This window comes from Crotalus tigris, unplaced genomic scaffold (assembly GCF_016545835.1).
Source record: "Crotalus tigris isolate CLP2741 ecotype Arizona unplaced genomic scaffold, ASM1654583v1 scf7180000019802.547583, whole genome shotgun sequence".
Taxonomy (NCBI): domain Eukaryota; kingdom Metazoa; phylum Chordata; class Lepidosauria; order Squamata; family Viperidae; genus Crotalus; species Crotalus tigris.
The window spans coordinates 7,562-32,749 of NW_024097717.1; the positions used below are offsets into that span (position 1 = coordinate 7,562).

The following is a 25,188-nucleotide window of genomic DNA, read 5'->3' on the forward strand; positions in this document are numbered from 1 at the left end:
TCCAGTTGCCTTGTGAAAAAGCATCTTTGGGACAGCAATGATGACCTAATTCCTTTAGAAGGAAATTCCACTAACTGGAAGTTAACTGTGAAGAAATTGTCATGAATAGGCTGGGTTTTTTTTCTTCTGAAATTAAAAAAAAAAAAACACAGCACAAACAGGAAAGTAAAATATTGCATCTTCTGGAAAGGTTTCTCTAACTTGAAACAACATGATGAGTACAACCTCTATAAAGTTGTGCCCATTTTATCTCTCTTAAGGGAGTCTGAATTATAGCAAAGTCAATATCCCAAAGACATCAATGTGCACATATTTCTTTATAAGTAACAACTTTATTGTAACTTGATGTCCTGAAATGCAAAAATATTTTCAGCAACAAGGTACAAAAAGTATCTCACTGAAGTATTTCACTGTTAACATCAGGCAGATATAAAAGGCTGGATGGTTTGATGCAAGTGTCTTAACATGATAGGTAATGTGGATAATTTCCAATTAAGCACAGGCTTGAATTCTTTCAATCTTTCAATTCTAAAACAGGACTCAAAAATATACCTTCATTGGGACATATCAAAATCCAGCATAAACTAGACTACAAGAGCATGATAAACGCAACCACAACAAACACTGATAAAAATAATGTGCATCCATTTCAGAAATAGTCCACTTGCTGCAAGCAAAACAGCAAGAAAATCAACGCAACTGTACTATGTGCTGAAACTAATGAGAGTCCATAGGAAGGATTCTGATCAATCCAGTCAATAAAAATTAAATTTGGGCTACACATCAATTGGTTTAAGAAATCTTTTATAGCCTTAAAACCAAGCATGCCCCACTAGTTATCCTAATATCTTCTGTAGGAATTAGACAAAAATGTCTATCTTTGAACGTGAAGGAACTCCTTCATAATAGAGCCATCAGTGCCTTGCCAATTACTCTCAAATAGCCATTACTGATCACATTGCCATACTTAAATCAAGGAATTACAAAACAAAAGCAGCAACGCATACCTTAGCTATGCCTCATCTTAATAATCCCCTTTCTAGGATATCCAGAGCTGTTTTCAACCTGCAATTGGTTACAAGAGATAAGTGTGTCTTTAAAAAAATATTTGGCATGTCCAGTTTTTGAAATGAACAACTGTGATGAGCAGGTCAGAAACAATGTTCATGATTTCTATATCAGTCTTTCTGTCTAGATTTTTCTCCCATAACTTTCCATTTTTTTTTTCATTTCATCAGCTTGCATTTCAAAAAGCCACCGGCCACTATATGTCAGCGTGCAGTAAATGGACTGCCAAAATCTAGATGAGTTACTGAGGCTTCCTTCATTGAAAAACATCGACATAAGTAATGTAAATGGTAACTCTATCATTTTTAGCAGAAATCCAAGTCCCATGTTTCAGAAAACAAATCTTACAAAACTCATACACCATAACACAACACATGCAGGCTGCTCTCTTTGGGGTCAGGGAAAGAGGTCTGATACTGAAGGCCGATGGAGAGGAGTAGAACAGGCAAGCCAAACACAGCAGTGTGATATTTGACTTAAAAATCTGGAGATAGGGGGTGGGCTTCTCCATCCTCACAAACTTTCCAGATTTCAGCCAGTAGGTACAGAAACATGGAAAATACAGATTGTTCTTGTCAGCTCTTTTGGAAAAATGCAAACACTGAATGTGGTTCCTTGAGAAAATAAAGATGGATTAGCATATCCATAGAAAATAACTAATTTTACTCTTTGCTGTAGCCAACAAGTAAAACAATATATTACTGTAGATCAATTCATACGATTGGCTATTATGGTCATCTATGGCAACGTCTTGTAATTTTTTATAAGATGCCTTTAAACAAGTATTTCATTCTTATCACACAGTGCTTGATATTTTTGGTACAAAGTGTGCTATGAAGATTTTTAAAATGTTTAAGATGTTCTTCTTGACTGCTGTATCAAATACTATCAGAAGAAGCTGAAATGGACAATTACTCTATTAAATATTCAAGTCACTTTTATATTATAGCTGCAACATTCAAAATGCAAAGTTGCTTATATGAATATGTTGTTTACCGTGCAGCAAAATCTTCTATTATTACTGCGGGACGTTACATTCTTTTACTTTCACTGGTAAGAACACCTACCTGTACATGATCTTAATTTAGATAAACAGAAACTTCCTAGAAATATTACAAACTATAACACCTCTCTGGATAGAACACTGCTGTACCACTTTGGTTCACTGAGTAATGTTCAGGCCCATTGAAACCACAGAAGTGCATCTAAAATAGTCCTTTTAACGGCGCTTCAAGGATGCATGTTCAAATTCTGCACTGACCTTTCCTCTGAAAGAAAGAGTTGAGGGATGGGGATTTGTTTCAAGTTTTAGTATTGGTTTGGAAGTACTTTTTTTTTGCTCCCTACTGTTCTTTACATATATTCAGAATAATAATCTTTCAGAATAAATCTTTGAATTAATGCTTCCTTGCTGAAAACAGAGGGAATATCTTTTGAAAAACTAAGGAAACCTTCATTAATTGAGCATGTCAGTCAAATGGGCTACCTAAAACCTTTTATGCAAAAGCACGGGAAATTCCCTTTACTTATGATTCAATACAATTTTCCCCACAAAACAGATATATCACATCACCATTATTAAGGTAAATCCATGATAATAAAACATTTCTAATGTGCATGTTGCAGAGAAATCCCTCCAATTGTAAACAATGCTAATACACACACCAAAAGTATTGGCATTAAAGCTAAATTTTGAATAGTAACAATAATTAGAGTAATAATTAAAAATCCTTTCTCCATTACAAGCAATTGACAAGGTTGTTTATAAGATCCTTTTCACATTAGGCAGAATTTCAATACCATCCACAATGCTAATACAATAATGAAGGCTAAAAAGAGCAGGTCAGTGCTTATAAATACTGACATTTCAGACTTCTATTCTTCCTGCTAAGTGTGTGTCTGTGCAATTTCCACTAGAGAGTAGGCTTGTGCGTTCACACACTAAGGAAACAGAGCTAAGCCTATCCAAAGTGTGAAAACAGAATGGGTTCTAACATGAACATTTGAAGATATTAAGTTAAAATCAGCATCTCTAAGTCATGCGCTCCTTGTTTGCAGTAACAAAACTAAATCCCATGTGGCTGTGGGCATCTTAATGTATTTCAAAAGTTAGGCCACAAGTACTGTACCATATTTATCAAAACCAAAATATATATGTACCACACAACATACAAAAGTTACACATTAAAAGTGCATACTGAGATTCCATTTTGGCCCATTTCTGAAATCAACATTTGGTCGCTCCTAAGCATCCTCAACCTTCCATGTATTCTATTTGAGAAATAACCATTTCTTCCACAGCACATATCCCTTATATCCTCTCCGTACTAACTCTCGCTCTGGTTCAGTACAAGGTAAAAGAACAATGGATTATAAAGCAACATGGGCCAAAAAAAAAAAAACTATATATTTTTTTTCACTGATGGGCACACTCACATAGTAAGCATTTATAAATACTAGTAAAATACATTTCTGAGCCAAAACATTGCATATTTCCCTCAGTCACCTGAACCAATGAAAAATAAATTATATTCAGAGTAGTATATTGCCACCGCATGCCTGACAGCACTCTCTGAAGATAGGCAGATGCATCCTAAATATAATATTTTGGACTGGAGCGTATGTTTGCCCCCAGTTCAAGTGCTTTTAACAGGGGGCTAGTTGAAATCCAGTTACCATAAGACCAACTGATAATCTTCATTTGGGATTTTTTTTTTTAAAAAAAAGGAAAGGAGAAGAAGATTCTTTTGAAAACGCTTTTTGTTGATCAGCATTACTGCCTTATGGAGCTAGTGCAATCCTACAAAGCCGAGTCAAAAACGACAAGGCACCATTTAAAAAACAAAAAAACCAGGAAAATCACAAATGAACTAGAATAGTTGACGTTAAGGCCTTTCAGTGAACTGGAGAATTATCAGTCTGATTTAAAGCTGATTATTAAACCATATATTTATCCGTTCTTTAAAAGCTTTCTGGTTCTGTTCTGCAGAGAAGGGTCACATATTCGAGCAGATGGTTTGCAAAACCCCCTTCTGGATATGGACGAGGAGGCATTAGTTCCCGAGAGTTCATGGAAGATTTCATGACTGTTTTAGCCGTTTGCGCGGAATGCCAAACTGCGGACACTGTGCAGAGGCCAGAGCCCGAAAGGCCTCAGCAACTAAGTGGGGATGGGAGTGGATCATCGATTTCCATCCTGCGGTTTCCGTTATGTCTGTGGCTTGGCTGTAAAGAAAAAAGATGCACAAAACATAGGCTGAGAAGATTTGCAAGATACTACAGGCATGTCTACTCAAACGTCAAGCTACATTAAGATGAACAAAACATACTTCCAAGTGGAGATATCAGGAAGATAAGGAACCAAAATGAAAACACTTTTTTTTTTAATTTTAGTCAGGGATTACCAAAGCCAACTTGCATAATCAAGGCTTGCAAAAGTTACTTTTCAGTACCTGAAAGGCTGGGAAACCCTGCTTGATATTTCAGCAAATCCCTCTCTTGTTCTGAGTAGGAATTACAAAGCTATTCTATTCTATTCTATTCTATTCTATTCTATTCTATTCTATTCTATTCTATTCTATTCTATTCTATTCTATTCTATTCTATTCTATTCTATTCTATTCTATTTATTTAAAACATTTATATAGTTGCCCATCTTTCATACAATTCTGGGCGGCTCCCAATCAAAAATTAAAATATGTAAAGCCGTATTAAAACTATAAAACTAAACACATGAAAACATTAAAAGCAGCAAAAACCTGTTGCCTATCTATGCTAACGTGCCATCATCTAAGTTCCCAATGCTTAGGGGGGAAAAACAAGTCTTCAAAGCCTTACTGAAGGCTAAAAGGGAGGAGGCCTGGCAAATCTCCCATCAAATGACAATATTTAGGGGAAGGGACTAGGAGAGGGACCCCTTCTGTATTTCATTCAATACTGCATTTTATATTTGAGCTAAGATGGATTTCCCATTAATTCCAAAGCCATATTATCAATTTATGTTTAGTTGGCTTCCTGATCAAGTTTACAAAATATCCAAATATAAAATAGATATGTAACCCCACCTGGGAAAAGACTAAAATACAACAAACATAAAGTAGGAAAAATTTGTAATGAAAATATGGAGAGCACCCTTCAAGAGTTATATGTCTGATTTTAACATTGAGTCTCACTCTTTATTCCACTTCCTCTCTCTTGAAATCAAGACAACACACAGCTAGATTACAGACAATGCTTAAGTGAGATTAAACTACATACCTGTTGTTCCAGTTTTTTCCATCTTTACAGCCAAGCTGTCTAAGAACACTGCACCTGTGCATGAGAAGATACTCAAATATTATTTCTCTGAAGTATTCCCTTCAAAGGAGAAAGATTTTTCAAGGAAACAAATCGCATACCTGTTAATGAAATCTATTGCTTGTGCTTTCAACTGTTCTGCACTGTGCAAATCTGCGAGAATCAGAATGTCTGCCACATTTTCTACTGAGAGGTTACTACACAGAGCTTCTTCACACATGATCTTCAGCCGTTCAAGTGCATACTGACCAGAGGGGAAAAATGGTTTGTGCATATTCGATGCTGCTTCAGTCAGAAAAGCAGACATCTCTAATATACAAATGCCTGATTGAAACTATGAAATTATTAATCCCTCACAACGAACTATATGAATGATAGAGGATGTATTGCTCTATTCTCAATGAACTGGCATTAGGAACAATAATTCCCAGGGCTACATATCTGGCAAGTATATCAATCCATTATTAGTTATTAAAGCATGTTAATTCTCCAAATTTGAAACACCAATAAAAATATTAATCCCATCTATAAATTTTATTTTTCTAGTCTGCTAATGTGAGACCATAGAAAGAGGAATTTATGGCAATAGGAGGTCTGAAAAATTCTTCCTTCTTTCTAAATAGACAACTATATGTCTGGGTGGTTATTCACCTTGGTTCTCCAAAACACTGCCTAAAATAATGGATAACAGTTTTTCACTAATAGTATAAAACATGTTTACATAATTTCTGTATCTTTTTTTACTCAGTGTATTGGTAGCATTCCTGACTGTAGGAAAATGTTAAAACATACTCTTTCTACATTTTGTTAAAACAAATAGTAAAGCCCTTCTATAGTTTTTCTTTACTTACTTTATCTGCTGCCGCCAACAAGCTGTCAGCCATTTTGTCAAGATTTGGAGCCTTGCCTGTATAAATGAATCTCATCATCTCTTTAAATACATCAGGATCTACATCATTTATTTCTACGCAATTCTGTTACACAAATCAGAAAAAAATTGTTATAATTTTGAATTAAAGCATTATAAACCACTTAACCTAAAGCAATGCGGCTACAAAACACATTAGGTCTCCATTATACTTGTTGATAACTTTAACTAAACCTATTGTCAAGCTCCTTCAATCTCAGGCAGTGACATTTTTTCTATGAAATCCAATAGAACTCTAGAAGTTGTTACAGTGCTCCATTTGGATTCAAATAAAAAAATCAAAGAAGTAAAAAAAATAAATGAGTCAAAAGAACTAGAGCTTATTTGCAAAATCCTCATACTCCTCTTCCTACCTTACAGGTGGTTCCAACATTGCACTTTCTATACTTTCAAATCTGTTTCAGGCTTCGAGCAAAGTGCTGGCTTTAAATTTAAAGAATGTTATAAGACAATTGCCGCTGAAGGCTTGACAATGCCTGGCCAAAGAAATGAGTAAAAAATAAAAAACCCGCGATAGTACCAGCTGAGGTCCTTTGGGAAAGCAGTTCATTAGAGGCAACAATACAGAGGGACTATGAAAACAATTTTATTCTTGTGGAGCAATTATTTCTTCATAACCAAGTAGGAGTCAGGATATCCCAAAGATGCTCTTCCAAAAGCAACTGAAAAGTATTGGTTTTTTTTCCTTGAAAATGTTTCGCTTCTCATCCAAGAAGCTTCTTCAGAACTGAAGAAGGTCCTTGGATGAGAAGCAAAACGTTTTTAAGGAAAAAACCCAAGTTGCCTCTTGAAAAGCACCTTTGGGATAACCATGGCCTGGATGATTGACTTTCCATAGACAGGGGTCAGGATAGTTTTGACAGACAACCCATGCTTTCCATATCCTAGATTGGCATATTCAATCCAGAAAAGCCAATCTTATACAATATCCTCCAAGGCTCTACATGTGATCTATTAGCCTACCTGCAAATGAATACCACAATATCCCCAAAGCACTTTTATTTTATTCTACAGGTCACATTTTTGCAACACTTCCTACAGTATTATATTTTTAAATGTTTTGTTCAAATAAATTGTGAAATACTATTTGGCCCATAAGGTTTTTTTAAATTAACCCAAGCCCCCCGACCTCTGAGTTACCAGTCCGTGGCCTGTTAGGAATTGGGCCATGCAAGCAGTGGGTAAGCGAGCGAAGCTTCATCTGTTCATGCGTGAGATCTAGGTTGCCCTGTCCCCTGGTCCTTGGAAAACTATTTTTCTTCCAAAACTGGTCCCTGGTGCCAGACAGGTTAGGGCCTGCTGATTTAACTGACTGATTGGTTTCTGTCACCCTATGCTGATTCAAAGGTAAGGTGCTTTGGGACATCATTCCACAGAAATGAAAGCAGCACTCCGCTCACCTTTTTGCTTTCCTCCATTTCATGTTCAAACATGGCATTAAAAACAGGTGAACGAGCTGTGGGAAGAGACCTGCATGTTAATAATAGTTCAAGATTGTAACAAAAACTATGAAACAAGACAGAAGTAAAACATACCTGCAAGGATAGATTTATGAGCTTTGAACTCTTGCCCTCCTATATAAAAGCTGCAATCTGTGAATCTTGAGGTTTCCCAGAGGTTGCCTAAATCTTCAGCTAGTCGACATTCGGGTACTTTTAAGGTGTTTGTACTGGACAGTCCTGATATATTTACTGAGTCTTGGACCACGCTTACCTAATCAAAACAGTAAATAATGCATCAATCACTATATGATTAGGCTCTCATAAGGCAATAATGCATACATTAGGCAACTCCCAAAATCATGATATTTAGCTAGGAAAATAAAATACACCAAAAACCAATGCGATAAATACAACTCAACATGTATTGTACTATCAGCACATTAAATAAAAGCAAGAGATGAACATTTCTAACAGGTTGTTCTTTGAAATCTGGTCCTAATGAAACCTAACAACAATTATACACAATATAATTGTTTTATCTTGTATCACAGAATTTCCCCAACCTTTCCGGCTTTATGGACCGGCGTGAGAGTGGGGATGGTTTTGCCGGAGTGGCAGGCAAATGTGCATATGCGCGCAGCTCCACTTGTGCAAGCAGCTTGCACCCGTGCCCACCTCTTATGTAAAGGGAGCATGCATGCAAGCACTTGCCCGCTGTTCACACAAAGGAGGATGGACGCATGTTCAACGCCGCTTTGGGCAGCCCGTTTTTGAATAGTTCACAGCCCGTTAGTGGCCCGTAGGTTGGAGACCCCTGTTGTATCAGATTCAAAGCCAGAATGGAACTGAAAGTATTTAAGTATAAATTAAGCGTAAGTTAGAAATCAAGTTTCTAGAATAGATATTTTTATAAGACAGACCAGACAGGGTTGTGCAACTGAAGAGTAGGAAACCTATAGTTGCTGAATTACATCGTCCAGCAGCTCTGATCAACATAGAAGGATGCTGGGCTAGAATTCCTGTCCCAGCTAATGTCTTATTATACTGTATGCAGATGAAGCAAGGTATTTTAAGTTAATACAAGACAAAAGGAGTTGTCAAGCACCCAAAATGTGATCATGTGACCTTGGGAAGAGGTGGGGCAACAGTCATAACTTCAAAGATGGGTGTAAGTAACTTGTTGTAACTTCGAACGGTCATTAAGTGGTAATAAGCCAAAAATTACCTGCATGCATGTGCATTCAGATTTCCATCAAATGCACACATTTACACACATCTGTGCACACACAAAGCCTCTCTGCCTTCAATAATCTGCATTCATTTGAGTTGTTGGAAATGAAAATTAATGCTCTTCTTCTGGGGTCCCTGCTATTCTCCTCCCCACAATTTGCCAAAGTTGCAATAGAAACCAGATTGTCAAGAAGACCCAGCAACATAGAACCATCTCAATAGTGAAAATGAGGAGCTATAGACCTTCCCTATTGGTAATCCTCACTTAATGGGGACTAGCAACTTCATTGCTAAATGACACAGTTGTAAAGTATGAGTCATGTAACTGCACCGACCTACAGTAGTTGCAGCAGTTCTGGCTGTCTTCATTAAGTGAATCCTGTGTGATTGTTAAATGCAACTCACATGATTACCAGTTGCAACCTCCTACCAGCTTTCCCATTAACTTTGCTTGTCAGAAGCTCACAATGAAGGTTGCAAACAATGATTACATAAGTGCAGGATGCTGCAATCAATGTAATTGTTAAGTTGGTTGCCAAGTTTCCAAGTTACAATCATGTGACCATGGGGATGCTGCGACACACACAAATATGAGGACTGGTCATAAGTCTCCTTGTTTAGCACTGTAGTAACTTTGAACAGTTGCTGAACAAGTCATCATTAAGTGAGGACTACTTGTATTTTAAAACTAAGTATGTTCAGTTTGCAAGCAATAACTGAAGCGCCTAAAGGAGTTAAGAAAACAAAGAGCAAGACTGGATGCTCCTGAATCAATGCATCAAAACCACTGCAATACAACAGACTTTATCTGATGCACGCACATTAAACATTTGCTTCTAACAAGATTGGTTGGCAGCAGAACTCTTTTGATTCAGGAATATTTTATAACATGAGAATCCTTTCAGATTCAGGCTTGTTACACCCACTTGTCAATGCAATAATTGTATTCATAACAAATGCATCACGCAGCTAATTTAGCCTGTCTGTCTAACTAAAATAAGATGCAGTACATTTGTACCATTTAGTCTCAAGGGCCACATTTCCATTATTCTTCATGCACAATATAATGGCACATAATTAACTTGTAAGCTTGCCAAGAAATTTTTGCACATGTTTCTTGTAAATACAAAGATCAAAGCAAACTTATTAGCAGTTACAGCATCTATCATCTTCCTAAGCCACTAATCAGTCCACGGCAGCAGAGATAACCACCCAAAGTATATTTAACACTCACCATACTAAGATCATAACCTTTTTCACTAGTTTCCATTTAGAAACACCACAAACAGTCTTTCTGGTTTTACTAAGACATTTTAGGTTACTGACCTAATTAACAGTGATTTATTGATTTAAGCCAAGGATTTATTTTATCAGAGCATCTGATTTAATTTTAAATTAATTGTTAAGAAAAATTGCTTTAATTTGTAATATTGTTAACAGATTTAAATCTGAAGAATGTCAGAAGAATTTTTAAATATCTAATGTCATGGCGGCATCATCAATGTAATGAAAAAACACAACTGTTTCGAGAAAAGCAATTTTGTTAGTTTCACTGAGCAATTACTAATTCTAACACATCAAACTTGTGATTTAGAAATTCCATCTTCTTAAAACTTATTCCACAACTGTTCCTGTCTGTTTTCTTGGTAGGTAAGCTAATCAAGAAAGATCCAGGATCACCATGATCATCACACAGTATTCATTATGGAATCAATTATTTTGCCTTTCAAGACTTTGCATCCAAAGTTCTGGTCAGTTCTGGTCAATTAGAAGCATGCAAACATTATATAGTCTCATGAGGATGGAGTGGAAGTTGGAATACTCCTGTGATTGATTGACAGACAGATGGACAAACATCATAGAAGTATTCCTCAGGCTTTTTTTCATTTTGTGCTAAATAGCAATGTGTCTAATGGGCAACTTATTTATAGAAAATGGATCTTACATCAAATACATAAGAAAACCATTAAGCTCAAACCTTTGATCAGGGTGTTTCTTTAATATGAAGGGATAAACTTAACATTTAAAGCTCTCCTCATTTCTCATTCATAGCCATGGAAACCAATATTCTATTTTAAAAAGCACAGATTGATTACCTACCTCACAAAATAGCGTAAGTTTATCATCTGGTAAAAGACCATTAGTTTCCTCAAGTAAAAAGTCTCTTCGAATGAATTTTTTAAAACCCCAGTCCTTGCCTTGAACAAATCGATATGCTCTTTGGCTTTCTAGTAGTAAATAAATAAAACAGGAGTACATTCAATTAAAAGACATTTTAAAATAATTACAGATGAGAAATGAAATCCAAGGTTCCTACTGAGTTGAAGTCATTATATTATTAATAGCAATCTATGTATCCATGAATACATTTTGGGCTGAAAAACTGCCTCACTTTCTGTGCATTGGACATAGTTTAATAAAATTACCCGTCATTCGATACAATTGCCAACCACGCAGAAATAAAATATAGAGGTAAATATTTTGGTTATAAAGACCCAGGGGGGCTTTTAAAAATATAGGTAGTCCTTGACTTTCAATCATAATTGAGCCCAAAATGTCTGTTGCTAAGTGAGACAGTTAAGTGAGTTTTGCTCCATTTTATGACTTTTCTTGCCACAGTGGTTAAGTGAATCATTGCAGTTGTAGCACGGTTGTTAAGTGAATCTGGCTTCCCCCTTGATTTGGCTTGTTAGAAGGTCTCCAAAGGTGATCACATAACCCCAGGACACTGCTACCGTCATACATATGAGTCAGTTGCCACATATCTGAATTTTGATCATGCTACAATAGTCACAAATGTGAAACACAGACACAAGTCATTTTTTTCAGTATTGCTGTAACTTTGAATGGTCACTAAATGAAGTGATATAAGCCAAGGAGTATCTGTAATCTTAAAGTATTTGGTAATATTTGGATGTTGACTAGCCAGATAATGAACATGTTACCTAGAAAACATATTGTACACAGTCATTTTACAAAGGTTTTGCAGGCTTTTCTACCCTGCTGTTCTCCAATCAAACTGGAGATCAGCTCTCACAATCCTAGCCTGGGTACCCAAACCCTGGAAGGTGTCAAGTGGAGGAACACTAGATTAGAAAGAAAAATATTGCTGTTAATGATAGTTAAAATAGCAGTAAAGTTATTTATCACCCACCAGTAACCCATGGAATTCTGGTGGGAGCCAATTCTAGAGAAGCTAAGCTCAGTAAGGAAAGACTCTTGATTGTGAAATTGTTATTTTAATACATAGGAGAATGAACTGAATCTAGAGCAGTAAATGTATCCACTGTGTAGACTCATGAGCCACCAAAAAGTCTTTCAAATAGCCCAATATGCCCATCACGGGACACAATATGTCAACACCACTGATTTATACTGGTATATTTTAAGAATCAGGAGAGAGAAATAAAAAAAGTCCATCAACAGCACACAAATCAAAGGACAGAATGAGGCCTCATTTAACCCAGATGGCAGGCTGCCTAGCTTACCTGAGACCTCATTCTGTCCTTTGATTTGAATGCAGAAGCAGGTTGCTACAACACCCCACGTAAGACACATCAAAGAGCCAATTGTTTAGCCACCTCAGTAATCACAAACTGACCGAGCCTACAAATATTCATTAAATGGCAATTACAGATGTTAGCAGCTTTTTCTGTGAGAAGCTTTACAGGCAGCGTCATCATCATATTTTCCCAATCATATCTGCAAAGTGAATGTTTTTTTTAAAAAAAATGGAACACAGAATTTAAATAAACAAATTCCCTGTACTGTCAAACAGACAAACATCAGTTTAAAAACTTGAGACAGCTATTGCAAAGTAGAGTTTATAATGAGGGAGGGAGGGAGGGAGGGGGGGAGGAAGGCTAAGTATTAAATAATTCTATAGAAAGCTAGAGTATACAACCTTTTTTGAAAGGATGGATTTGCCATAAACATGAAATAAATAAGGCAGGACTTCCCTCAGATATACCCTCTCATTCCAACCTCCCTCCCTCCCTCCCTCCCTCCCTCCCTCCCTCCCTCCCTCCCTCCTTCCTTCCTTCCTTCCTTCCTTCCTTCCTTCCTTCCTTCCTTCCTTCCTTCCTTCCTTCCCAGGAAGGGATGAGGGGAGGGTAAGAGAGTGGCAGTGCTGCTGGTGTCTGTGGCTTTCCCATGTGGGGGCGGGGTGAGAGGCGGGGCAGGAGACATCCCGGTGAAAGGGAAGCACTCGTGGCCTGCCGGACCAGTGGGTGAGGCTGGGCTGGTGAGCAGGCCATGGAGTTGGTGGTGGCAGGTGTGGCTGCTAGGGCTCTACACGCTGCTCTACTTTGTGGCAGCCACCTGGTGAGGTAACACGGCCAGCCTGTGGGGCAAGATGGTGCTCATCATGTCAGCTGCGTGCCAGCCCCCGCGCACTTGCTGCCTCCTGTGCGTGCACCCAGCCAGACTGGGATGGGCAGGGGTGGTGGGGATCGATCCCTTGCCATCTCAAGGGTGGCCCCATGGGCCACATCTAACCACATTGTGGGCCTGATCTTGCCCGCCGGCTTTGAGTTTGACATATCTGTTTAATTCATCCTTTTGACAAACTTTGGAAAGGTCCAATTATTTCTTTCTCACACTGAAAGTCAACATTAGAGTAATTTTAAAAATGCACTTACCCATTGCCTTTGTTTCTTCTCTTTTAGCATTTAACAGAGAAAATTTAAATTTTGCTCTCACTTCACTTTTTGGACAACTAACTAGCAGTAAGTACAATGAAAGATAATCTTTGCTTTCATCATCTAAACCTTTTGGGTTTACTCTCAGGCACCTGGAATGTAAGAAGTCTGGGTTATATATCAGCACTCAATAAAAATTGTCGTTGGCTAGACATATTTATGTCAGGACTTACAGGGTAATATGTTTCAAATCTGCTAGACTAAGGTCCTTTACAAGGAATTGTAAATAGTTCTCTTTTAGACTGATATTTTACAATTATATTTTTGAACAGTGTGGCCTCAAAGTTACAAACTTCAAATATTCCACTATTGTGGATTAGTATCACATCTGCTATCCACTTATCTTCAAGTCTAATCTTGCTCTCCTACCTCAATGGCAAGATTTTAATATTTTATAAAGTAGAAAGCTCCTTTAGAAAAAACACATCTGATAAATATCTTAACAAAAGGAAAAATCTGGTTTTTTTTTCCTGTCAACACCTGGGTTCACCATAAAAGTTTACAGGACTCTTTAAAACAATGTGGGATAAAGTGCAGAAAAAAATGATAAAATCCATCCCCATCTTTTTTCATTTTCTTTTTTAAAAAAGCTTCATTACAATCTATGGTGATTTCTATAAGCTACTCAATGGAGACTGTGTGTAAATACAGGTAGTTCTCGACTTATAACATCAATTGAGCCCAACATTTATGTTGCTAAGGGAGACAGTTGTTAAGTGAGCTTTGTCCCATTTTACGACCTTTCTTACCACAGTTGTTAAGTGAATCACTGCAGTTGTTAACTTAGTAGCATGGTTAAGCAAATCTGGCTTCCCTGTTGACTTTACTTGTCAGAAGGTTGCAAAAGGTGATCACATGACCCTGGAAGACTGCAACCATCATAAATACATGCCAGGTACCAAATGATCATGTGACCATGGGATGCTGCAATGGTTGTAAGTGTGAAAAATAATCCTTTTTTCCAATGCCATTGTAACTTTGAATGGTCACTAAATGAACTGTTGTAAGCCGAGAATTACCTGTATATTCAAAACACATGAATTAAAAAAAACCGGCTTTGTAAGGAAAACCAAATATAAGCATATTTTTCTCTTTAAATAATAACTACTGATCTACTCAATTTGCATCTCACCTCAAGATGCTCAGTATAACAATAATCTCAAGCTTTCAGTAAGAATGCTTATATCACACACTCAGGGAGAAAAGGAGTGAATTATAATCAAAATATTAAGTACAATGTTACATAATAAGGGAATTACATGAAAACATTCTTATACCACACTAATTCAAGTACTTAAAATAGAACATACAAGAATTCCTGGTTTACACATAAAGTTAAATAAGCCACAGAGAGCTACATTAAATTAACATGGCTTCTCCGGTTTAGACTTGCCTAAGTAACCACCTATTTTTGTTTATTTAGCAATTTGTGTTTAAACAAAATGTGGTTTAGCATGATATATGAACCCTATCAGAGTTTCAGTAGTGAAAAAATGAGAAGCTAGTTTTATATAAATGCAAAACTACATCAGTGGTCCCTAAACACAATAAATATAACTTTTATTTGCAAACACAAAAAATGAATATTTATTGGCCAAACCTGCATCACATTACACTATTAAAGACCAAATTTTACAAGATTTTAGGAAGAAACATCAAAACTTTGACAATCTGGTGATCTCAAAATATTTTCACCATCAAGAACATTATGATTTTTTATATTAACTGTTTAATGTTGGGTTGGGGCAAGGTGTCACATATGGTATGATAGGGAAAAGTGTGTATTTCCAACCCATAATTTAGTGGTCCCCAAATGTTTTCAGTGATCACACAGTGTTTCTGTTAAGATATTTAAATTTAGTAGCAGGAACAATGGGGTTGTACAATGAGCCGGAACACACAGTTATAGATGATGATTAGAGAGTGTTGGCTCCTGCGTGAAGAAATCTGCACTGTGATTGGTTGCCGTGGATATGGAGGGGGAGTTTCCCTCCCCTGCTTTTTTCTTTTGTGTGCCGAATTCCCTGGCATTCATATCAGAGAAAAGGCTGGAAATTACTACAGTGTGAGGACCCACCCCACTTTGCATCTTAAGAAGACAGAACTCTTGGAATAATTCTTCCAACAGGAATCCTTTATTAAGAGAAAATGGTTGCAGGCATGCTAGACAGGACCTGGGGTTCAAGCTCTCCCATTCAAGGTTTTAAGGGGTTCCCCAGTAGTCCCACCCAATCAACCCCCCTTCCAGTGATAGTTTCAAGTATCACAATTCCATCCCCTTTCTTCTTCCGTCTGGATGGAGACTTCAGATAACTACAGGAAAGGCAATTACTCTTCTTTGATATGTTAAAGCTTAGAGGCCACAATAAACACACATTCAGTCCTTTGAAGTGTGCTGAAGGAAGTGAGGGCCATAAAGCCCCTTTGCTCTCCCCCTTTTCTCCCTCTTATGGCAGAATCCAGAGAAGGCAGAATTGGGAGTTTCTATGTTTGATAATTAAAGATGAAATATAATTGGATTCTGACATACAGTATATTTCAATATGTTACAATATGTATGACAATTTATATTTCAGCCTTTAGCTGTATTGACTGTCATTGTGACTGGTAGTAGTTGACAGTTTTTCTGTCAATTGTTCTAATGTTTGAAGAAAGGTATTGTATCCTAGCTTGACACATTATGTGTTCATGGAATCTCTTATATTTAAGGCAAAAGGAAATTAATGCATTTATCTTACCATTTCATTTTATCATTTGGCCCTGAAGAAAAAGTTGAACTCTTTAAAACTTCACCCATTTCTTCTCGGCAGAAACTGAAGTTATTAATGGTCCACATATAAGAAAACTTTACAACTTTAACCTGCATAAGAAATGCAGACAGTTATGTGAATTTACAAAGTTTACCTTTTACAAACCTAATTTAAAAAAAATTACCAAAGAAGTCAACTGCTCACCTAATTAAAGGTAACAAAGCAATATCTTGTAGAATTAAGGAATAGCTCAACTCTGTATTTTTAAAACTATGTCAACACAACATATAATTATTTTCCATTAACTCAAAGTTGCCACTAATAACTCCCAGTCCTGGAAAGCAATAAATCTGTAGGCTCCCAGAATTGAGAAAGCTGTATTCATGATTAATTTGCTTTCTAGTATTTGATTAATTCAATTGGTAATAATGCTAATTCTTTGTATTATGGATTTCTCAGGAAATAGTGTCTCATTGATGATCATGTCAGGCAGCAGAGCTACTAATGCATAAAACTTAAGCTTCTCATTTTGAGATAATTCATCTTGTTCTTCCTAGTTTTATAGAAGATTACAGCATTTTATCCACTCTTTCTCTTAAATGGAAACAGTAATAAATTAGTAATAGGAAACTTAATAGCTTCTCAGAATTCAAAAAGCTAACACATGTAACAATATTTTAAGTTTTTAAATTTTAAATACTGGGCCCTGGGATATTTCAGAAGGGGCGTTGACTTACCTGAACGCCTTTTCTCAGCACGGAGATGGATAATCCACGCAGTGGGTTGAGACTGTATTCCTGGCCAATCAGATCAGTCAGCCAAAGTTGCCACGCCCCGTCTTGGACCATGATCCTTTAGTCTTGACTCGAGCGCAGCCATTGACTGACAGTAAGACGTTTTGGCTCCACTAAATATACCCTATTATTCTAGTCTATAAGGGTGGGTGTGGATTATCCATCTCCGTGCTGAGAAAAGGCGTTCAGGTAAGTCAACGCCCCTTCTCCAGCACTGGAGATGGATAATCCACGCAGTGGGACATACCAAAGCCTATTGTCCCTTGGGTTGGGGAATAGACTGGTCCCGTGTGCAACTTTGGTCTAGCACCTGCTGGAGAACCCTCCTACCGAAGGAGGCCTCTGCAGAGGAGTACCTGTCGATTTTGTAATGACGAATGAATGGAGAGGGCGAGGCCCAAGTGGCTGCCCTGCATACCTCTTCAATAGAAGCCTGCATGGCCCATGCTGCTGAGGTGGCAGCACTCCTTGTGGAATGGGCTGTGATATGCTTGGGGACTTGCAAGGACTCCGCCTGGTATGCCCCCGTGATGCATGCCCTAATCCACCTACCGATGGTAGAGGACGAGACCTTCCGGCCCCTAGTAGCAGGGTGGAAGGATATGAAAAGCGCTTCCGAGCGTCGGAATTCCGCTGTGCGTGAAATGTAATGTCTTAGTGCCCTGCGTACGTCCAAGGTGTGCCATTGTTGTTCCAGGGGATGAGCTGGGTTTGGACAGAAGTCTGGTAGGACTATTTCCTGTGATCTGTGAAAAAGGGAGTTGACCTTTGGAATGAATGAAGGGTCTATTCTTAGGACTACCTTGTCCCTGTGAAAATGGCACAGGTCCTTCCTCATTGAGAGAGAAGCTAACTCGGATATCCGCCGAGCTGACGTGATGGCTACCAAGAATGCTACCTTATGGGTCAGATAGCGAATGTCACATGTTTTGAGTGGTTCGAAGGGCGCTCTGGTAAGAGCTTGTAGTACTCGTGGTAGTTCCCACGATGGATACCTGTGCACGGTTGGCGGTCTGATGTTTGCAGCCCCCTTGAGGAAGGATCGTATTAAGGGATGCTTGCCCAAGGATTCACCGGGGCTGGCAGAAAGTATAGTTGAGAGGGCGGCGATTTGCCTGCGCAGCGTTTTTGGCGAGAGGTCCCTCTCTAGGCCATCTAGTAAAAATTCTAGGATCTTGCGAATTGTGATCCCTTCGAGTAACACTTCCTGTTTAGAGCACCATGATTGGAAGCTTCTCCACGTGGCCTCGTAGATACGGTTCGTGGAGGGGCGCCTTGATGCCTGTATGACCCTAATTACACCCTTTGAGCAAGCCCCCTTGGCTAAAATTGACCGTTCAAGAGCCAGACGGCTAGTTGTAGCCATTGTGGCTCTGGGTGGGAGATCTCCCCCTGCTTGAGGGAGATCCTCTCCGGAGGAATCCGCCATGGATTCGTGCTGGAGAGACTCCTCAAGTCTGCGAACCAAGGTCTCCGGCCAATAAGGGGCCACAAGGATTACCTCGGCCCTTTCCCGCAGAATCTTGCGTACTACCGCCGGAAGGAGAGGTAAGGGTGGAAACGCGTACAGGAGCCCCCTTGGCCATGGGCTCCGTAACGCGTCCGTCTGCTCTGCTCCCTTGGATGGGAATCGGGAGAAGAAGCGAGTTAGGTGGGCATTGGAAGGAGAGGCAAAAAGGTCCACCTGGGGAAGCCCGAAGCGGTGACAGACCTCCCTGAAGATCCTCGGGTGTAGTTGCCACTCCGAGTGATCTATTGTTGATCTGCTCAACAGATCTGCTTGGATGTTTGCCTCCCCCGATATGTGGTCGGCCTTTATGGAGGCCAGATTTTGTTCCGCCCAGGCCCCCAGTAGGAGGGCCTCGGCCGAGAGCGAGCGAGAGTGTGTGCCCCCCTGACGGTTTATGTGGGCCTTGGCTGTCACGTTGTCCGTCAGGACCAGTACGTGCCTGCCTTTTATGCTGCTGTGAAAATGCCTTAACGCTAGGTGAATAGCCCGCAGCTCGAGCCAGTTTATGTTGTGTCGGAGATCCACCGCTGACCAGCGGCCCTGTGTCCACTTGGTCCCCAAGTGGCCTCCCCAGCCGAATAAGCTCGCATCTGTTGTGACTACTACTCTGTCTGGTTCCCTGAAGGGGGACCCCCTGAGGAGAGCTGGAGATAGCCACCACCTGAGGAAGTGTCGTACTCTCAGAGGTATGCCTACCCTCTTCCGTGATGCACTGATTTGTTGTCTCTGAAACGGGAGCATGAACCATTGCAGTTCTCTTGAGTGCAGCCTTGCCCAAGGAACTATTGCTATGGTCGATATCATCTTCCCTAGCAGCTGGGAGAGGCAGACCAGCGTCACTGACTGACCGCGGCTTACCTGTTTTACGGCTTTCTTTATGCTGCTGAGGCGTTCCTGTGATAGGTACACCTTGCATTCCTTTGTGTCTATGACCGCTCCCAGGTGGAGTATTCTCGTAGTTGGGGTTAGATGGCTCTTTGGAAAGTTCACCGAGAAGCCGTGGTCATGCAGCATTTTTATCACTAACTTTAGGTCCGCCCGAGACTGCTGGGCGGACGATGACTGGATTAGAATATCGTCCAGGTAGCACTGGACTCTGACTGGTACGTTTCTTAGTTGTGCTGCCAGAACCGCCAGAATCTTGGTGAACACCCTGGGCGCTGATGACAGGCCGAATGGAAGTGCCCTGTATTGAAAATGGTGCCCCCTGTAGGCAAACCGTAGAAAGCGGCGGTGAGCCAGAGAGATAGGGATGTGCAAGTATGCCTCCGTGAGGTCGATCGATGCCAGAAAATCCCCTTTCCTTACGCTTCCAAGGATGGAGCGTAGTGTCTGCATTTTGAATTTGCGGTATTTTATGTAGAAATTTAGCCTTTTCAAATCCAAAACGGCTCTCCAACCCCCCGAGGGTTTTGGGACCACGAAGAGGATAGAATAAAACCCCTGGTCTCTCTGGTTCATAGGCACCGGCTCTACGGCCCGTATGTTTAGAAGGTGCTGAACGGCCTCGTTCATGAGCCTTCTCTTTGTTGGGTTTGTGGGACAGGGGCACGGGCGGAAGCGGTTCGGGGGCTTTGAGAGAAATTCTAGAGATAGACCATGACGTATGGTGTTCCTGACCCATACGTCCGTGGTGGTCTCTTCCCACTGGGGAGCAAACCCTGCTAGTCTGCCCCCTATGGGAAGGTCTGGGCGGGAGTCATCTGGTACGGCGGAAGGGGCGGTTGTTCCCCCGAAAGGGCCGTCTTCCCTGTGTTTGCCTATGTCTTGTGTTCTGTCTGTCCCCCTGTCTTTCCCTATCCTGTCTAGCTTGGAAGGGTTGGGAATTTTGAAAGTAGTTGACCCTGGCTTCCGTACGAAAGGATTGTTTCCTTCCCCAGGAGCCGGGTCTCTTGTCCTGCCTTTTAAGCATGTGTTTAAGGACCTTGCGCTTGTCCTTGTTCTCTGTCAGGTATGGCGTTAGTGCCTCACCAAACAGCTTTGCCCCTTGGTACGGAGCCGAAGCCAATTTCCACTTGGATTTGGTATCCGCCTGCCAGTTCTTTAGCCAGAGGATGCGCCTGCTCGTGTTGTTTGCCGCCATTGCCTTGGCTGAAAACTTGGTCGCTAAAAGTGTTGCGTCCGACGCATATTCCGTGGCCGCTACCATTTTGCTCAGTTCCTGGTGAGTGCGTATATCTTCCATGGGAACCCGGCCCTGTAACTCACGGAGCCAACAAAGTGTGGCTCTGGTGAAAAAGGACGCGGAGGTAGACGCCCTGGTAGCCCAAGCTATTGCCTGGTGCGTTCTCCTGTAGTTGGACTCACTCTTTCGGTCCTCGGCTTTAAGAGCCTCAGCAAAATCTCCTGATATGGCCGTGTCCGATATCAGGGGACCTATGGGTTCGTCCACCACCGGCACCTCCAATGTTCCCTCTAGCTCCCTTGCTACGTTAAATAGCTTCCTCTCCGCATTGCTAGGAAGCGGTAGGGAGGTTGGCGCTGCCCACTGTTTCCTTATTGTGTTTAGGAACATGGTCGGGCATGGTATGCGGTGTTGAGTGGTTACCTTTTCGGCGAACGTCGGCTCAGCCTCCGTGTCAACTGTGACAGGCTCCGCTGGTGTCCCATGCCCCAGATGGGCTGTGGCCTCAGCCTTGCGCAGAATAGTAACAAAAAGAGAAGGGTTAAACAGGCCGCTGAAGGACGGCCCTTGAGGTGAGGTGTCCTCCTCCTCCTCAGACATTTGAATCCCTTGTGACGTACCTGGCTGGTCCAGGTAAGCTTCCTCAGAGACCGACGAGTCTGAGACGGAGGAGAGGTCCTGATGGTCCTCCGTTTCCTCCCGATGCCTCGTTCTAAGTCCTAGAGACTTGGCTTTTGAAGTTTGAGCCCTGGCCTCAAATGCACGGTCCACTGCCTGTGCTATTAGGGTAGCTAGCAGATCCCCCGTCAATGCAGGAGGAGTGACCATTGCCTGCGACCCTGCAGGTGCTGTGGTTAGCATGGTCCTCGGGGTTTCCTGTAACCTCCGTGGGGAGGGGGATCGGGAGAGCGATGAGAATTCGCCTATCCCACCCTCTGTTTGGGACTGTGATGAGCTCCCTAATGACCAAATGGCCCGTGGGGATGAAGGGAGACCCAGCGGTAGATCAGGACCTATTCCCCCATTCTGCCTATTTTCAATTCTGGCCCTTTTCTGGGCTCTGTCGAACTCTTTTTCTAGGGCTTGGTGTCTTCTGATTGCCTGTTTGTCAGCCTTCTTTGATGACTTCCTTGCAGCCTTTCTAGGGGCTGCAGAGGATTCCGAATCCTCTGAAGCAGGTGCTCCAGAGGATGAAGGCAGGGCTCCAGTGGAGGGAATGATTGCTTCCTCCATTCTCCACTAACGCTGGGCCGCGATAGGGGGGACCCAGGTAGTAGGAGAGCTCCAACTTTGAGTAAGGACAGGCGCACTACTGGGGGCGTCTGGAACTCAGGAGCAGACTCTGCAAAATTGTCAGAGTTAGTCACTGTGCACGGATAAGAACAGGCACGCTAATGGGAATGCCTGGAACCCGGCTTGACTATGGTGGGTAAGGACAGGCACGCGACTGGGGATGCCTGGAACCCACCACTAAATCCAGAGGCGTACGGGCCACTAATGGGGGACCCGAAGTCTGGAAGGAGCCAAAGGCAACTAAACACAGTTAGTTATGAAAGGTTCTTATTTACTTTAGGTAGAAGACACCAAGTCCTGGAACCAGTAGCTATGTGTCTGATTTGAATGTCTCTGGATGAATAATAGATGCTTTAGTACCCCAGTACTGCTTGCCTATTAATTCACTCCAGCGGCTGAACCTAGCTTTCTCAAGGAACTTTAACTCCCCTGTTTGGACAAAAAATATGGCCGCTGCTGCCAGGAGACTACTGCGCATGTGTTAACAAGGCTGCCTATGCCACGTGCGGTTGTAACAAAGAGCTGCGCGTGCTTCCAGCTGTGCAGACAATGGCGCCTCGTTTAAAAAATCCTGAGCAGCCTGGAGTGAAAAGACTGCTCCTTCGCACGCCAGCTGTTTCCCTTAATCAATCTCCCTCCCAGCATGCGTCCCCTTTGTCCTCCACTTCCCTTGCTAACTGCCTGCCTTTCTGTCTTTTTTTGTTTGTTTGTTTGTTTGTTTGTTTTAAACGCGAGGGGTTGCCCGAGCCTCCCCGTTTGTTTAAGGCGGCTGCCGGCTGCTGGAAGGTGGCTGGGGTTTTTGGGTTAGGGAGGGGAATTAGGGATTTCCCCCTTTTAAGTGGGGGTGGTTTCCCCTGTAGGAATCTGACTTCCTGAGTCTTACAATTTATCAAGGAAATTTTTGAGTGATCAATTAAATTGAATTAAATTATCTCTAATTAGCTTTTAAACTAAGCAATTTCAGCTACTAGAAAAAAAAAAAAATCCCCCCTAATGGAAAGGAACTATACCTGCCCAGGAGCCAAAAGTTGTAGATGTCTCATGGCCAGATCAGTCAAGACTAAAGGATCATGGTCCAAGACGGGGCGTGGCAACTTTGGCTGACTGATCTGATTGGCCAGGAATACAGTCTCAACCCACTGCGTGGATTATCCATCTCCAGTGCTGGAGAACTATTGTTTCTAGACTGAATTTGGAGGCCTCTCTATAATCTGCAATGCTCAGTAGGTTTTAGGACTTCAGTTAACCGAAAGATTCTATTATCCTGTATAATTTTCATTTGGGTTTTAAAATTTTGGGCAAGCTGAATCAATCTGGTGCAAACTCAAAGACAGGACTCTCTTAATATTCTCCCCATATTTTATAATTCCTTTACAAGTGCTTCATTAATAAACTGAGTTGTAATTGTATTCATATTGACTTAAGCAGTTGCTTTCTCACCACATTTTATTTGGTTTTATATTATTTCCATTATACATTATTCTGTATTTTACTCCATTTGCACCGCTGATTTATCCAACTTCTATTTTTTACTCCAGGAGCTCAAGCTTGAATAAGTAGCACTTCTCCCCAATTTTCCCCCATAATAACAATACTGTGAGATTAAGCTAAGAAGGAGTGAGACCTTCCAGAGTTTCTTTGGCTGAAGGTGGACTAGTACCTCATTGTCTTTAGTCCTAGTCTACATCATTGTTTTAAGTTCCTTCAGTTAAATAAGGTGGAAAAAAGAAATACCAATTCACATTTTGGCATAGCAATCTGTGATATTATATTTCACAATTCTTTCACAAACCTCTTGTTTTTAACTCAACTATTTGCTAGAGATAAAGTTTATTATTAACATGAAAATATAAAACAGTAATCTTGTCACGTCAGACTTGCATTTCACTTCAAACTCTACTTCTCTACTTCCACTTTTCAAAAATGTATCTCCCTGTAAAACAATATTTCTAGAGTATTCCAGCTCATACTAAAAATGCAGAGAAATACATAAACATCTTTAGTTACAATCACTTATTCCATCCCATGATGAGTTAATTAAAATTGAGACTTTTAAAGAGATTAAGCGTTTGCGCAGATTGGGTGGGGGAATGTGTAATGTAATAATCTACAGGGAATTCTAGAAGCCATAATTAACTACTATGCATTTACCAAGTAATTGAAAATCACCAGAGCAGTTGCCCTCTTATACATATATCAGAATTGCTTTCAGAGAAGAGATAAAATGGATTAAAAGAAGCAATTGCCTAGATCTTATGCAGTTAGCTGACTAAATCCTGGCAAAAGTATAATGAGAAATAGGATAAAGAAATAACTACGTAACAAAAAAAAAAAAAAAATTAAGGAGTATAGCAGCAATGTGGTCTGTTGTCACACCATGAAAGCTCTCTATTTTTGTTAAAAGTAACCTCATTTACACTTTCATAGCTGACAATATAATATCTGAAAACCAATCTGGCAAAAAAGGCAAAAAATATATAAAAGAAATTGGAGCAAAAGAAGCAATGGAGCTGTTACAATTTAGTAAAGTGTTGCAGAAAGTGTTATGTTTATAATCAGCATTTTAAAAAAGCTAAGCAATGTAATGGATGAACTTTTGGGAGAATCCACCAGGAAAGTAGCGGCCCGCGCGCCTAACGGCGCGCGAATTATATAACTATATAACTAAAAATCACAAACAGTAGCAGTACATTCAGGGCAAGTGTGTCTGACATCCCCTGTATCTAAGATGTCCGGCTTAGTTCAGTGCAACACCTGCTTTGCAGCCGTCCTTCGCAGTACCCTTTTCAAACTTGGAAACTGTCCTATCTGTAAACAAATCACTAGCCTACAAGGACAGATCATTTACCTAGGGTCTGTAATCCGTGCTCTTCGGGCAGAAATTAGGTGTCCAGTTCAGCCCCTCTACTCTAGTAAGCCTCCCTGCTATCAGCCCCCTTTACCACAAAGATCCTGCAGGAAAAGGGCAGTGTGGACAACCGTGGGATCTGGCAGGGTGAGAGCTGTGAACCATAAACACAAAGCTTTCGCTGTGTCCCTGCACAACAGCTAC

The 25,188-nt window shown here is 40.7% G+C and overlaps 1 protein-coding gene across 1 annotated transcript; it reads right to left on the minus strand.

Moving 5' to 3' along the window:
* Positions 1 to 312: 312 nt before the first annotated feature.
* On the minus strand, positions 313 to 16,546 carry LOC120317735 (speckle-type POZ protein-like). Its single transcript, XM_039364572.1, has 9 exons — positions 16,403 to 16,546; positions 13,605 to 13,756; positions 11,065 to 11,192; positions 7,828 to 8,005; positions 7,693 to 7,748; positions 6,216 to 6,338; positions 5,466 to 5,608; positions 5,326 to 5,379; positions 313 to 4,293 (listed from the first exon to the last, which is right to left on the minus strand). The coding sequence occupies exons 1-9, from the start codon at positions 16,528 to 16,530 to the stop codon at positions 4,149 to 4,151; spliced, it is 1,107 nt and encodes a 368-aa protein (XP_039220506.1). The 5' UTR covers positions 16,531 to 16,546; the 3' UTR covers positions 313 to 4,148.
* Positions 16,547 to 25,188: the final 8,642 nt, after the last annotated feature.